The sequence below is a fragment of the Daldinia childiae genome, assembly GCF_008694065.1.
Source record: "Daldinia childiae strain JS-1345 chromosome Unknown Scaffold14, whole genome shotgun sequence".
NCBI classification, from domain to species: domain Eukaryota; kingdom Fungi; phylum Ascomycota; class Sordariomycetes; order Xylariales; family Hypoxylaceae; genus Daldinia; species Daldinia childiae.
The window spans coordinates 561,831-577,729 of NW_022984655.1; the positions used below are offsets into that span (position 1 = coordinate 561,831).

Here is a 15,899-nt window from a genome sequence, read left to right on the forward strand (position 1 = left end):
TCTTAAGGGCTTCGAAAACGTGATGACCCTCTACTGTCTCAAAGGCGTCAGAGGGTGTAAAAAAATCCTCTACTACCTCGACGGCATCAGGGGGTACAAAATAACCCTCTGCTACCTCGAAGGCATCAGGGGGTGCAAAAGAATCCATTGGAGGCGAATATCAGGGAAGGTAAATAAAATAGTTCAGTACCTTAGGTAGATAGAGACGCTAGAGTTTTGGATAATGTTGTGGATGTTGTCATGGGTGCTGTGTTGGATTTGGGAAGAACAAATTATCGATTCTTAGGAGAGCTATTTATATAGCAACCCAAGGCTTCTTAACGAAGCTAATTTTGGCCATTCACATCACCAGGTAACTTGAGGAACTCCAGCTCCTATAACAATGAAGTGAAGTGTCACTCACCTCCTGTTAAGCGCAGAAACCTCAGATAAGGAAATTACTTGAATCAAGACCTTCAATATGTTAATAGTCACGATCATGAGGTGGTCAATACTGAATATGGTGTAGATATCGGACGAATTTAAGAAATACCTGGGTATTCTACAGTCGTGAAAAGTCACTCGTGATTAATGAAGAAATCAGAGGCGCCTGAGACGAATTGAAATGGTGAATGAATGACACGTAAACATAATATCTAGCACGAATGATATTATCAAGAATACTACCAATATCAGTCTTAACACGATTATTCTAGTTATCAAGTAAAGACGTTGAAAATAAGGCCGTTGTCAAAAATGTCACGTGCTATGCCCCCTATAATTTATACCTCTTATAATTGCTAAGTGGTTAGGAGACTGCTGCTAGGCATATGTTTCATTGCGAGTGAGACGCAATAATATGATCGAATTATTCAAATCTTTAGTTTGGTCCTTAAGATGGTATCTTTGTGTATTCCAAGTCATAGTTGTCACGAGGTAGAATCAAACATGGAAACATATTTGTTGCTCCTCGAGGAACTTTAACTATGGGAGTAGCTATATACTGAACATGTCCTTTGCCCTAGATGTTCCATATATAATCCGACAGTAAGTCCTTCACACGGGCTAAATTTGCAGTCTTGTCTCGTTCGCAACTGACCACGCCGTATAGGGCGGTTAAGTGATAACGTGTATATATCGGGATGCTCGACACTTATGTATTAAAAGGCTCTACTAAATTATCCTAGTTATGCGCCGTTTTTAGCAGTAATACAGCTCTGAAAGCCCCCACCATCCAATTCAAAGAAGTATCAACAACCTCTAATAATAAAGTGACTAGTTTCAGTTTCGGCGTAAAACAGCCAATATTCTCAAATTACTCTAATAGGTCTTTAGATTCACGTAGGATTGCATATCAAGTACCTACCCAATCACCCACGCCGCGTTGCGTAAGATTGCCGAGATGGTGGCGCCCGCCGTAAGACAAATTCGTAATCTGTACCGATACGACCTTGTTATGCAGGCTAGGTAAATAGGACACAATCTCACGTCGCTCGGGCGATGGATGGGACAACATGATATGGCCTGGGCATACTTGAAGACATGCGTATTAGTCTGTAATGATACGGCCTATGGAATAATCTACGTGATTCCGAGTAGCAATCGGGCCTCTCAGCGTCGACGGGGTGTTCCAGCGGCTGTGCCGTTGTACAACCACACAACCATTCCTTTTCGGTGACTTGGCTGCTGACTTAAGAATAGAATATGCGAGTAATATATTAATTCCCGGCCTTGCGCATATTATCTAAGTCTAGGGCTCTTGTTGGACTTGATTGATGGTTACTTGCGTCTGACAAAACTTCCGCTAGGAATATCTCATGCTCGCTTACCATGGCTAACCTGGAGACGTCAGTGCATATCGGTGTCTGGTTCATGGTCGGAGTATCTCTCTTAGCCCTCGTGTTGAGACTGTATTGTCGACTGTCTAGGAGGCGGCCGTTATGGTAAATCTCATGTATCGTAAACTAAATATCGGATCGTTTCTAATGAGATTTCTAGGTGGGATGACTTTGTTCTCGTGGGTGCTTGGGTGAGATATCTCTGTTAGACGAACAGGCTTAACAATGAACGGATGCTGACAGTGATCTGGTAGGTAATGGCAGCGATTGCTGGTGGTTTTATCAGCGCGTTCGCCTCTCCAGGTTCCGGAATTTCTATCGCGAGCGATGATAGGGTCATGACGTACTTCAACATATGCTCTGTTTTCTGCGGATTCGCGTCGGCCTGGTCCAAGTCCTCGTTTTCTCTAACTCTGTTACGTCTCGAGAGCGGTCGGGCGAGATATTTCCTTTGGTACGCTCTTGTCACGATTAATGCCTCGTACCTTTTATACGTGGTCACGGCTTGGAATAAGCCTTGTGGTGCCAAGGGCAGGGATGACTTGTACATTCCCGGGCCTTGTTGGAGCTCTACTGCTAAGATGGCCGTTCCTCTTTCGGTTGTAGGTATGTTTGCCCGTTTCTTTCGCGCTTCCTCGTCTTAGCTAGAAGACTAAATGACTGGTCTAGTATATTCGGCGGCGATGGACTTCACTCTCGCTTTTTTCCCTTGGAGAATCGTATCGAAGACTCAGATGGTAAGAAAGGAGAAGATAGGAGTTGCGCTAGCCATGAGCTTTGGCGTCCTGTATGTCTTACTCTTCTATAGCTCTTATGTGCCGTGGATGATGCTCGCTGATGCCATTAGAACAGCGCCGGCGTGATAGCGATTAAGAGGGCTGTGAATATGACAGGGATGGACTCGGTAGCATCGTTTACTTACTTTTGTGAGCAACCTCCAGCCGCTTTACGTGTTCGACTTATTGCTAATCAGTTGTGGCGAAGATGGGAGATGCATTCAATGCGTTTATAACTTGGCTGAGCCGTGCGTAAGTATCGTAGCACAAACGATCCCTAATCTGCGAGTTCTTGTCGTAAGAGATAAATCATCTCATCCTCCCCACCGCGTGATTACGCTCCCTACTGCTTTTCGAAAAGGCTCGGGCACGAAGGGCGTGTCCAGGGAATGGAGATGGCCAGGTTTCGATAACGATAGAGATTCAGCAAAGGACTTGCGCAATTTCGCAATGGTAGAGGATGAGACCCATCAAGTGTGAGGGTCATCTGTTGATTCTTACTGGGAATCTAGAAGTTGGTTTTCTGTAATAGCTAGGTGGCTTCACAAGACGATTTACGCGACCACCACCTCTTGTAAGAGCAGCGGGGACCTCGAAGGTAGTAAATGAGACAATCCACATACCTTTGGTATCCATATCTTTTTAGTATTCTATTAGATGCGAAATGAGGGTTGAAATTCATATCCATATGAACTCTACTTCAGGACTGGGTATAAGAACTACGTGCTGAGGATAGTGTTAGACAACGGTTTAGTCACCTATATAAAAAGCTAACCTCCTCGTAAATGCTACGCTCCTCGGTACCGTCTACCTGATACTCTAATGAAATATTATCTACGTCGACGAAACCAAGATTTCTATAGAACGGAGCTGCTTCGAGAGTACTCTCTAGATACGCGGGAGCGCCATCTTTCCTTGAATGCTCTATGCCCCATCGGACCATCATCGTTGCTGCACCGCGCCTCTGGTATGCGGGATCAGTTCCCATAAATGTAAGTCCTGAAGGGCTTCTCAGTCTGTAACCCCTTTCATTAAAAAATGATACGTATACCAAATGCTACTTACGATAACACGGCGTATTTCCTAAGGCGCGTGATTGAGCTGCCTCGGTCTTCTTGGCCCAATCGTTAAGAATGTCGAGGTTTGTTCCTGTTGGCCAAATCCACGGGGGCTCGACGTAGTCTTCGTCAAGTCGTACGGGGTGCGACCACTTTGCGAACGCTATAACTTGCTCCTTTCTTCGACGCTCATAAGTTTGTTCGTTGTCGCCTGATATGGTACTGTTATTATGAAGTTCCGAGCTGGAATCGCGGACGACAAGGACGGTAGTTTTCAGGTCGTCAATGTCGGCAAGCGCTTTCAATTCGATGCTCTTCTTTAGAGCGTTCCGAACGGCCGGTGTGGGGAACTGTGCTAGGAGCATCGCGTTCGAACCGAAAGCGGCCATGTGGATCTCGGCGATGCGGGCGGCATCCGTGAGTTCGGCAACGCTTAAGGATAATGGCATTCTGTATGTACTTTGCAGTGACGTCGGAATACTCTTACAGCAACCTCTTCGGTACCTCGCTTTTCTGCGGCAGGAATGAGGTCCAAGTATTCAATCATGGCCAACCAACGCTAGGTAATCCGTCATTTCAAAATGATGAGAAGTAGCACTACGAATTTCCTTGGGGATTTTGGTGGTATATCAAAACCTATTAAGTGCATATATTATATTAACGCGATATCAACCCCTGCAGCGACTATTCTATGTCTGGGGAATTGCCGAGGCTTGTAACGTTAGACCCACTGAAGCTTAGGTTGCGATATCCACGAATCTTTAATAACTTCAAGACATATACATGAACATATACGTGAACGCGTCTTTTAATATAATTGACTATCACCTCCTCATTATGATACTTACATATAAATCATAATTTGATCCTGTTTAGTAGCGTTTCGCCTATGAGATGAATCACTTCGCGCCGTTCTCTTACTCGAAATGGTGCCGACATTCTTAGAAGCCACCGCCGTCAGGGCTGTAGATTCTCATACATACTCTGCAAACTTCAAATCGGAGTGGTGCGTAGGCTCTGGTTAGTATCTCCGCTTTTGCAGCCATTCCAATTCTGATTTAATCGATGCGACATAGTACCCCACGGCGGCGTGGTAACATCAATCTTTCTTCGTGTCGCTGCGACTCATTTTCGCACGACTCTTGCGGCACAGAATCAGCCGCACACGGTATCTCTACATATCGAGTTTCTACGCCGAACTCAGGAGGGCTCAGCTACTCTGGTAGTCCGTGATGTTAAGCTCGGCCGCCAGACATCAACTATCCATATCACTCTGTCGCAGGAGGGTCGCGAGGAGGTCGTAGGATATCTTACTCACTCGAACATGGCTACCGAAACCGGACTGTCCCTCAAGACCTTGTGGTCGTTATACCCATCGTCACCGTTGCGCCCGACTAGCTTCCCCGCGCTTCTCGAAAGCGGTAAGGAAGTTAGCTGGGTCGAGCAGACGAATAAGCCGTTTGCGAAATTCCGCAAGGTGTCTAACCGCGTACGTACCTTTCTTCCGCGGAACGGTCAGGTGGCACCGGGTCTAATCGATCAATGGATACGCCTTGAATCGGGAGAGAGGTTCACAAACGAAAGTCTAGGCTTCGTAGCAGATCACTTCCCCTCCATCGTCGATAGTTTGTGGCGTAGAGAAGAGAGAGGGGGTCGTCCGCCGGCCTTCTGGTATCCTACCGTAGTCCTTAATTTAGACGTCAAGAAGGCTTTGCCACCCGAGGGTGTCGAATGGTTATTCTCGCGTGTGCGGGCAAAGTGTATTAAGAATGGAAGGATGGATCTTGAGGTTGTTATTATGGATGAGACCGGAGAAGTTGTGGCGCTAAGTCATCACGTCGTCTTAATGGTAAGTGCGGAGAGAAATATGGCAGGACGGAGAACAGTAGAACCAAAAATTTAAGTTTGTTAGTTGGTAACCGATGTCGAGGATGTAAGAATGATTTCATAATTACAATACCATGCCTCTTTTACATCGTACCTCTATTTTGACCTAATCTTGCCAATATGTGTTGGATAATAGATGATTGATTGAATAAAATCTAATGATACAATTATTATTATTTTTTTACAAACACTCATCTATGATGAGCGTTTGGATGACACGTGACCTTCGGTCACGTGTTGAGATGTACTTAGGTACATCTCACAATATGTACCTACCGCGGATCGAGTAAACTTGAGCTTATGCAAGTACACTATCAATACGTCAGGGTCCGCACGTGGTACACAGTACAATTTAGAATGGCAACTGTAATTTAGAAGGTATTGAATTGTCCAATCATCAACAGAGAATCTTGAATTTCTTCGGTATCCCGGTAGGTTGCGGATTCCGTAAACCAGGGGTCTGCATATGGTTCCTGACATCTACAACATAATTAATAATACCTAGCTAAACTTGCCTTTTCATTGAACCTAGTTGCTTACCTGCCTCCTTAGGTATTGAGACCGTTCCCTTACCAATAATTATCCAGATTACCATGTTACGAATAAACTAACAGTGAAAGTCTCGTCGCTATTCTTGCATCAATAGATTATTTTGTCTTATTCCATTTCTTTCTAACTTTTTCTTGTCGCTCGTTATAGTTAATTCTACATTCAAAACCATCCAATGGCTGAAGCTACCCCCGTTGCCGCAGCTCCCGCTGCTCAGCCAGCCACAAAGGATGTCTTACTCCTCGCCAAGGGTGTTTCTTTATCCCTAACAAATATTTCGTTAATCGTTAAAGGTGTTTAATACCGTTAACCAGCGAGTCGTTTGACTGAAGCTAACATCTCTTCGTGATGCTCTAGACAAAAACCACGCCAAGCAACACCGAAAGAAGTTCTGCGGCATTCCCGTGGGCAGTATCCCTACTGAATTTTCGATTCCTCTTTACAATATCCTCTGGGCCGAGGTCGTCGCCGAACACTTGATCCTTGACTATGCGGACCCGGTATCTAAGAAGCACCTCCGCGCCGTCAAGTTATCTTACGCGCTTGGCGAGACCGTCCCCGATGTGGTAGACGCGTGGGTTAGCATGGTTCTCGAACAGGCGTACGGGACCGCTCAGCGCAATAAGCGTGCCAAAGTATTGGTCAACCCTCATGCGGGACCCGGAGGTGCCGATAAGACGTGGGAACACGACGTAAAGCCGCTATTCGAAGCGGCTCGCATGCCGCTAGACGTAGTGCGGACAAAATTCTCGGGCGAGGCCGTCGGAATCTGCGAACAGCTCGATATCGATGCGTACGACATCGTAATCCCTTGCTCGGGTGATGGGTTGCCGTACGAGTGCATAAACGGCTTGGGGAAACGACCCGACGCGCGTAAAGCCTTGCACCAGGTGGCTATAGCGCATATACCATGCGGCAGCGGGAACGCGATGAGTTGCAACTTGAATGGCACGCACCGGCCGAGCTTCGCGGCACTCGCCATCATCAAGGGAGTAAGAATGCCGATGGATCTGATGAGCGTTACGCAAGGGGATAAGCGAATGCTTAGTTTTCTGAGCCAGTCGGTTGGCATTATAGCGGAATGCGACTTGGGAACGGAAAACCTGCGTTGGTTAGGTGCCGCGCGGTTTAACGTCGGGCTCGTGCAGAGGATATTCAGCAAGAAGCTGTACCCGTGCGACATATCGATGAAGGTAGAGATCCCGGAGAAGGCGGATATCAAAGCGCACTACAAGCGCGAGCGCAATGGAAGCGACCATACTACGCGGAGAGAGAACGGTGTTACGAAGGAAGCATCCTCAGCGGGAGAATCTACCTCGAGCGAGACAGATTCGGGAGAGGGTTTACCACCGTTAAGATTTGGGACGGTAAATGACAAAATTCCCGACGACTGGGAGACGGCTTCGTATGATAAGCTTGGGAATTTCTATTGCGGAAATGTGAGTTGAATGGCGTTCCCGCCGAAAAGACATCTCGATCTCTAACTCTAGACAGATGGCGTGGATGGCTCCGGATGCCAACTTCTTTACGGCGGCGTGCCCCAACGACGGGATGATGGATGTCGTATTCAACGACGGCGATATCTCGGCGGCCAAGTATCTCGAGCTGCTAACGTCGGTCGAGAACGGTCGGTTGTTTGACAACCCTCACGTATCGTACCGGAAAGTTGTCGCCTATCGTTTCACACCTCGCAATCAGAAAGACGGCTACATTAGCATCGACGGCGAGCACGTCCCATTTGAGCCATTCCAGGTTGAGATTCACCAAGGATTGGGCACCGTATTATCGAAGAATGGGAAGTACGAAGCAGCCGGTCCGGCTGGCTGGGAGAAAGCCATTGTATAAATTTGAAGCGTGCGTACGAAAAGAGAGTAGCAAGCAGGTTATGTGATACCCCCAGCGTAGAATTAGATATGTATATTCGTCTTTGAGCAATACGCGCACGGCTTATACTGCGCCTTAGGTATGTTTAATGAACTAGGACTTTTGGTGGTCTTGAACAAGAATGATTCGATTCCCGAGGCAATACGTTAACCCTGGATATATCCATCCGCATAAACGCCCGAACTCCAAACCCTACCACGTTTGCATTCCCGGCAGTATATAACCCGAAGTTTGGGTTACGACTCAGTCGTCGAATCCGTCCCAGCTGTCCCCGTCGCCCTTGTCAACGTTCATCTCTTCCTCCGACGATGTAATTCTATTCCAAGGCAGCCTCTCGTCGGACAGAGATTCCTTAGCTCTGGATCGTACAGGTTGGCAAGCAGACTTTGATTGCACCTCTACGATAGTCCGTAACCTGTCCAGAAACGTATCGGAGTCCTCCTTGGTGCTCTCGTCATCTTCCTTCACCAGCAACTCCAGTTTCTCTGCTTCATCGACCCATATATCTAACACATGAAGTCGCAAGCCGACAGGTACTTTGGATAGGTCGCCCGACTTTTCGAACGGCCATTCCTCTAGTAGTTGAAGCATACCATCTGCGCGTGTACCAGTCCACTGCTTGCCTTTCTTTCCTTTCGTCCCGTCGCCCGCCCAAGCTAGACTGGCGCCAAATACTCGCCTCACCAACAACAAATATTTCTCCATGCGTAAAACATCGATGGCAGTCCATTCGCGGGAGAGAGTAGCCCAGAAGGCGCGGAGGAACGGAATCACCACGGCACACTCATTATCGCTCGGGGTAGGAAGGGTAGCTACGAGGCTGGCGAGATCGGCGCATAAGTTCTGCTGCGGGATAGGCCGATCGCACATCCATACGCTATAGAATAGACCTTTCCATAGTTTTAGATAATCGAGGTCTGTGAGCTTCCGAGCGGTGGTAGGCGCTGTGAGGAATGTGCGGAGGGTACCGAGGGCTGAAGTTCGTATCTTACGATCTTTTATGCCACGTAAATGTTAGCTTTAAGTACTACCATACGAATGACCTAAGTTATATACTATGTCGCATTTAAGGGTGGAAAACTAGAAACTAACCACTGGATGCAAGGTGTTTTATGAAGGGCATATTCCGCTCGTCGGCTGCCATTGTCGTCGGAGTATAGGGTATCTTATTTGGTGTCTGATAGGAGGTATACAGAAATGTAACGCGATCGTGAAAGTGAGGTTGACGTGAATTATTCTGTCGATCAATTTTTACTTCTCGGCTGTGACGACATGGACGATAAAAAAATGAAGCTGATAAAAAGATAAAGAAAAAATAGCTGTCCCGCTATAGTGGAACATATGAGCTAAGTGGGGCCGGGACCTGAGTACCAGAGTACGTAGATGCGTATTCCGTTATGTACATACAAGGATATAAATACATGCCCTAACGACATCATGTTCATATTCTTTCCAGTAAACCTAAGTCTATAAAATTCATAGAATTCAAATAATTAGGTAGTCAAGTAGATATTAGGTAACGGGGTTTATCAGTTCTTAAACAGCGCATAAGATATCATCAATAGAATATTGAGTATCTAATGGGATGGGAATATGGAGCCAAGTAGACAAACGCTTTCCCTTCCCAACCCAGGTTCTTCTCCTATTATCAAAATGATGATAGATCAACTGATACCTAGCAGACAACTAGCAAATTCCAAGGAATCACCAGCCACCATCCCAGCTCCCAATCCTAACATATGCCTATTACCGGGGCAGTCGTTCAGAACCACAGGCAAATACCAAAGTCGTAGTGATAAGGGAGACCATAGTAAGAACGAGAATCGCAAGAATCATGCCCGCTAAACCATGACAGTTACTTGAGAGATAATCCAGGTTGTTCGCCTCGAAGTATTGCTTCCAATCCCAGACATGTTGCACTGTCAAACTTGCCAGGACGATCAGAGCACACATGAAGAGGCAGGATATGATTGTTCTCAAGCCGGATCCGCAGATAAAACTGGAGCGCTCTCGGCCATACGAGTCGCGTCCAGTGCCGCAGCACAAGCCCAATATCGTGCTCAAAAACGAACACCAGAGAAGTATTGCCGAGATAAGGAGGTACGTGAACACTTGACGGGAATCATCCGACTGTGCATTCATACCATGCGCCGTAAAGTATGGAGTTAGTTCATTGTGAACAAACGCGGCAAAGTACGAGTATCCACCCGCTTCGAGGCCTAGAAGGGTGATGGGAAGCGCGATGATACATGCCACAGATCCGGCCCCCATAGTGCCAGACAGGTATGATAATACCCGACAGGAATACGGTAAGTTTAGCGAATGGGGACTTAACGAAGGAAGTTTAGGGGGTAACTCTTGAAAAAGTTACACTTGCAGATTGCGAAATGGGATTGGTGAGAATTGACGAGCTTCTCGAGACTGGGTGTCGTAAAAGTTTATGGCCAATATCGATATAGTACGTACTACAAAGAATGCCCAGGGAAAGGGACGAGGTTTAAATAGAAGTTTACGTAGGGTTGGTAGGGGTGCTGAAGGTGTAGATTGTAGAAGGGTATGACTACCTCTTGTTATAACGAGACAGCTGTACCGTGAATCCCTCTTCTAGTCAGTCTCTAAAACCATGCCACCTCATTAGTTCATCCGAATAGAGATAGGATACACCATGATTTCGTTCCATATCTAGAGTGACAGGGTCTTTGTTATTCAATAACTGTTAATTATGAGACTGCTTCTAAAATAAAGGTTAGTGAATGAAGGGCTACTAGGAAGGTAATATTGGTTTACTTGAAATTCCCTCGGCTGTAGGACTTTGCTCAAACACTAAATGTCAAGATAGTAGCAATATCAGGCGTATTTGATAAGGGCATCCCTCTTCTATCCTAATTCACCATCACATTCTGATACCTTCTCGCTCTATGCGCCTTACGCAAGAGGGTGATCTTTACTTAACACCGGGGGATAAAGCGTGGTGTTTAGATATTCTAAGGTAGTGATATGAATCTATATCATTACACGTGGCTTATTCTTTATCTCAAATAGTGATTTGATCTAATATTAATCCCAAAATTTGACTTTACTTTGATACTAGGTGAAGGTTCGCCTAGGTCCTAGAAGAGCTATACGTGGTGACCAGAGATTTATAATTCGATAGACATTTACGAAGTTCTTCCCGTATCATCCACCACAGGCTATTAAACAGTTGGGTTATCGCCGGCCCTACATACCTACACAACAAGTTTCAAGGACGGGGAATGTTTTACTAGATGAAACAGACTTTCTACAGGCATAATTAACAGTATCAACAGATTATTACTTCTACATAGTTCTTCCAGATCTATCCCGTTAGCTCACAAATAACATGTCTCATGGAAAAAGACGTTCTCCGAATATATTTCAACCGTATACCACTATATACGACCTTCCTCACTTTTCTACCTCGCTCGGAAGGACTATCCTCTTTCAGTATCCTAACTGAGGCTTTGTGTAACTTTCGTATCTTCGAGCCTTTTGGGGTACAATATGGAAGCAAGTTTACAATTACCTCCCGTGCATAGGTGGCTTAAGAAATAAGCCGAGCAGGCCGTGGGAGTAAACCCCGCAAGGTAAAAGTATTGTCTCTCCCACTATCGAATATTTAAACCTACAATGGCTCCTTCTATGCTGAGCTCTGAGCTTATTACATCTACGAGGTGTGGATACGAATCTTTCATACTAACATTTCGGCGACCGCAATGGAGAGCACAAACAAAGCCGATTTATTCTGCTCTATCATTGAGTTTCAAGAGACGCTAGATACGATTCCCGAATCTCTTTCGGAAGTTTTTGAATCATATTCTGGTATTGCTAAGCATAACCAGCTTGAGCACGTCGTGAAAGTACGAGATGAGGCATACTCCATCTTTCCATATCCGTGCCTAGGAGCCTTCCTGTTTCTTAAATTTAATCTTTCCACTCACCCCGCGTACGAAGAACACGTATTGTACCCATTGAGGCAGCAATGCTCCGATATTACAGCCGAGCCGCTGTTTCTGGATTTGGGGACCTGCTTCGGGCAAGATCTGCGTAAGCTGGTCTGCGATGGCGCGCTGGTGAGCCGAATTTGGGCTAGCGATATCGACGCTGGACTTATCGAACTCGGATTCAAGTTGTTCAAAGACGAAGATAAATTGTCGAAGGACCATTTCCTGTCCCCTGGAGATGTGTTGTCGAAGTCACCCGATGATAGACTGAGAGTATTGGATGACAAAGTCACCATCTTGCACGCGTCACATCTATTTCACTTGTTCGGCCCTGAAGACCAAAAAGTAGTTATCGATCGCTGCCTACAACTTCTGAGGAAGGACACTGGGCAATCTGTGTTGGTGTTGGGGATTCAGGGTGGGAGTACCGTTCCCACTGCTGCCATTCGCGGATGGACTCCTAAATATATCCACAACGAACAGAGTTGGAAAGACTTGTGGCATGAAGTATGGAAGAATGATATGTGGAAAGATAGGATCAAAGCCTTAGATGTAAAGTCGGAGTTGCGAAGGCTGGAAGTTGAGTCTGAGATAGAGTTAGCTTGGCAGGTATTTGAGATCTGGGTAACTTTCTCGTAGTTTGACGAGAGATTAGAAGTTAGTATTGGTTGGAAGATGGGATTGTCTTTGTGATAGTTTTAGTTATGACTATATGAAGTCCTACAATAAATCATCATCTTGATATATGGCTTTACGAGGTCGTTAAAATCGCATATGCACGTAGTTTACCTTACGACTTTGAATTTGTAAGTATTTACTAGTTAGTTAATACTTATCATATCGTGGTATGTTTACCATATAGGAAATGAGCGAGTATTGCAAACGGACCTATGAGTACTTCCACGCCAGTACTGGAAAAACACTCAAAATCTTCCGTTATAAAATGACTTGATAATCCGTAGAATATGGTATGACGTTCTTGTCGTTGTATTTTAGGTGGGCTATTAATAGCAGATGCGAGTGAGGCTACGAAGCTAGTACTCTGCGCATCTGCTACGATTTACTCAAAGGAAACAGAAGCATCGTAGGTCTCATATTTCAAGAAGTGCGTCAGTTTGATATCCTCCCGGCTGAGAATCTTGCAGAATTTCTTATGCTCTTTCTCCTTCCATGCCTTCGCTTGGCAGTCCTTATCCATCAGTCAGTACGTTACCGACCTTGAAAAAGAAGATAAAATATTCAAATGACCACGTACCTTGTTGCAGTAGTAGAAGAGCGTACATCCTGCACAGGCGTTGATATTCATCTTTACGTTATCGCAACCGTGGCATTTCCGTTGGGTTCCTTCTGCAACCGTGTACTTGAGGACTTGTTCGTTCATCTTGATGGCATCTTTTAACCCGAGGGGGATGATCTATCAAGGTTAGCGTACAGCTAATAATCTGATGCGTAGGTAAAAGAAACTCACAAGAACCCCGCTGGAATCTTCGATTCTCACACCAACGCTTCCGTCAAGGAATTAGTGAACAAACGGGTAGAAGATAGCAATCGTATTGCCCACCTTGAACTCCTTTTGCATACGAAGCATATCGTTTAGATCGTCCACGTAGAATCCAACGACAAACGTATCACCTTTATGGTCCTTTGCTACGACACGCAGGCGGGCGAAGGTGCTGACATGGATGATATCTCCTAGAAGACACCAGTGTTTGCGGTTAACAACGGTGGCGTCGCCACGCTCGACGAGATACCGGTCATCCCAGGAGTATTCTAGCGGACAGTCGCTAAAGGAAGGGAAGAATTCGCGGTCCTGGAAGGACTGAGGTTTGGCTTGGGTAGCCATTGGTCTAACCTAAGGTTTTATAAGAATTGGTATCCGTGAGATAATTTACTTGATGTGCTTGTTTGAGAAGTTGGACATTGCTAGATCACTTAGACAAACAGCCGAATATTGAATTTATGTGATGCGGGACGAGCAATCAACCCGTTTACCGGAGAGCACTGGCAGAATGAAAACAGCTGTCATTGAAGCTATAGGATGTATCTAGGTACTAATGTATATGTGATGTAAAAGAATGTTTTCTCATAGTAAAGTCTATACGTCGGACGGGTAACTGAGACTTAAGACTTTGAGTACGTACACCGTTGAATATCAAAACACGGATATGTACATAAGCTCGGATAGATTATCGTAATAACCAATTAAGAAATCCACCATAACGTAATTCTCATAATTCTCATAATTCTACACGCGTCGGTCGCGTTGTTCCACCTTCTAACGATACCTACCTATACTAAGGAACCAGGGTGCGCTCTCTTCGTCAGACCAAGCCATGGAATTTCCTGGCTATCGTCACAAGGCACTTGATTTTCGGTAAACCGTATTTTTGTCACTGGCCCAAGATGGAGGAGTATACCCGACCTCATTTCTTTTTTCATGGGGGTGCGGTTAGTCGAATCCTTAATCTCAAAGAGATATTCATGCTAAATATGTCGGACAAAATATTAGGGTGACGAAAAACTAGAAAGCGAGAAGCGTCGTTGTCACTTCTGCCAGATTCGTTCGTTCTCGACGCATACTCGGTTCCCAATCACCATCATTAATAACGAAGACGATGCCGTACTCGACCCCGATTTCCGGTTCATGGACAGCTCGGTTCTCGGAAAAGGTGTAGAACCAACTAAGAGAGAGTTCCTTACCGGTTGCGAGTGCGTCGATTCGGAGGACTGTCAATACAATACGTGCAATTGTCTTCAAGATGTCGAGGACGATAGTTCCGACGACGAGGATTTCTACGATACCTACGGTGCGAAACCTCACAAGAAAGTTTACGCATATCATAGCCACGGCTCTAGGGCGGGCCGACTACGTTCCAAGGTCCTCGCATCGCGCGACCCCATCTACGAATGCCACGAGAGCTGCGCGTGCGGACCGTACTGCCCAAACCGAGTAGTGGAAAGAGGTCGCCAGATCCCGTTGCAGGTTTTTAGGACTAAGAACCGCGGCTGGGGCGTGCGAAGCACCGTGGACATTAAGAGAGGTCAGTTTATCGACAAGTATATGGGCGAGATCATTACCGCCGAAGAGGCCAATCGCCGACGAGCGGAGTCGCACATTGCGCAGCGCAAGGACGTATACCTCTTCGCGCTCGATAAGTTCTCCGATCCGGACTCTTACGACGACCGCCTGCGAGGAGCCCCGTTAGAAGTAGATGGTGAGTTCATGTCTGGCCCGACCAGATTTGTCAATCACTCTTGCGAGCCGAATATGCGCATCTTTGCTCGAGTAGGGGACCATGCGGACAAGCATCTACACGACCTAGCATTGTTTGCGCTTAGAGATATACCTAGGGGCGAAGAGCTAACGTTTGACTATGTGGATGGGGTGGATGATTCGGAAAATGATGCTCTAGATCCGGAGAAGCAGAAAGATATGACACGTTGTCTGTGTGGAAGTGAAGGTTGTAGAGGTTACCTCTGGTGACGATATAGGTATGGCGAGGGCTACCAAGTAAAGTATGCCATTGGCCTTGGAACTGAGTACTTGTACTTGAGGAATGGTAAGTTGTATTACTTGCCTTGTACTGTTGGGTGTAACACCCTGTTCACCTGTTCACCTGTTTACTAGTATGACTGGGTCGGGTTATTTACAAGATAGCTATCACAAAAGTATTAGATTAGACAATGATGGACATTCTACCACGTGGCTACATATCACAAGAATAGACATTCTAATGTAGTACGTGTCACTATCGTTTGCAAGATGTTACAAAATCGAATCCACTGTAATTGAAATCAATTGGATAGACCAATGGATTAATATGAATTTCATGTGAGAGGTTTGACATAGCTGCTGGTTGCTTAGTTGCTTAGTTGCTAATAATAATAAGGTTAGCGGGGAAATTCTTGGCGGTATCTCTTAGATCAATTCGTACCGATTTAGTCCATCTATCGATTCATTATTCT

The 15,899-nt window shown here is 45.8% G+C and overlaps 7 protein-coding genes across 7 annotated transcripts; 4 read left to right on the plus strand and 3 right to left on the minus strand.

Moving 5' to 3' along the window:
- Positions 1-1,381: 1,381 nt before the first annotated feature.
- On the plus strand, positions 1,382-2,680 carry GL218_08901 (uncharacterized protein; the record flags this gene model as incomplete). The annotated part of the gene is made up of 5 exons (XM_033585716.1): positions 1,382-1,446; positions 1,978-2,008; positions 2,072-2,423; positions 2,487-2,604; positions 2,665-2,680. The coding sequence occupies 5 exons, from the start codon at positions 1,382-1,384 to the stop codon at positions 2,678-2,680; spliced, it is 582 nt and encodes a 193-aa protein (XP_033440254.1).
- Positions 2,681-3,347: 667 nt separating this feature from the next.
- Positions 3,348-4,100, minus strand: GL218_08902 (uncharacterized protein; the record flags this gene model as incomplete). The annotated part of the gene is made up of 2 exons (XM_033585717.1): positions 3,348-3,592; positions 3,659-4,100. 2 exons carry the CDS (start codon positions 4,098-4,100, stop codon positions 3,348-3,350), a joined length of 687 nt encoding a protein of 228 aa, XP_033440257.1.
- Positions 4,101-4,577: 477 nt separating this feature from the next.
- GL218_08903 (uncharacterized protein) lies at positions 4,578-5,554 on the plus strand (the record flags this gene model as incomplete). Its single annotated transcript, XM_033585718.1, has 2 exons — positions 4,578-4,671; positions 4,728-5,554. 2 exons carry the CDS (start codon positions 4,578-4,580, stop codon positions 5,552-5,554), a joined length of 921 nt encoding a protein of 306 aa, XP_033440256.1.
- Positions 5,555-6,262: 708 nt separating this feature from the next.
- On the plus strand, positions 6,263-7,932 carry GL218_08904 (Sphingoid long chain base kinase 5; the record flags this gene model as incomplete). Its single annotated transcript, XM_033585719.1, has 3 exons — positions 6,263-6,380; positions 6,445-7,526; positions 7,582-7,932. 3 exons carry the CDS (start codon positions 6,263-6,265, stop codon positions 7,930-7,932), a joined length of 1,551 nt encoding a protein of 516 aa, XP_033440251.1.
- Positions 7,933-8,214: 282 nt separating this feature from the next.
- GL218_08905 (Ribosomal RNA-processing protein 1) lies at positions 8,215-9,115 on the minus strand (the record flags this gene model as incomplete). Its single annotated transcript, XM_033585720.1, has 2 exons — positions 8,215-8,966; positions 9,064-9,115. 2 exons carry the CDS (start codon positions 9,113-9,115, stop codon positions 8,215-8,217), a joined length of 804 nt encoding a protein of 267 aa, XP_033440250.1.
- Positions 9,116-12,993: 3,878 nt separating this feature from the next.
- Positions 12,994-13,776, minus strand: GL218_08906 (putative set domain protein; the record flags this gene model as incomplete). Its single annotated transcript, XM_033585721.1, has 3 exons — positions 12,994-13,122; positions 13,189-13,347; positions 13,495-13,776. The coding sequence occupies 3 exons, from the start codon at positions 13,774-13,776 to the stop codon at positions 12,994-12,996; spliced, it is 570 nt and encodes a 189-aa protein (XP_033440253.1).
- Positions 13,777-14,336: 560 nt separating this feature from the next.
- GL218_08907 (Histone-lysine N-methyltransferase, H3 lysine-9 specific dim-5) lies at positions 14,337-15,417 on the plus strand (the record flags this gene model as incomplete). The annotated part of the gene is made up of 2 exons (XM_033585722.1): positions 14,337-14,381; positions 14,443-15,417. 2 exons carry the CDS (start codon positions 14,337-14,339, stop codon positions 15,415-15,417), a joined length of 1,020 nt encoding a protein of 339 aa, XP_033440252.1.
- Positions 15,418-15,899: the final 482 nt, after the last annotated feature.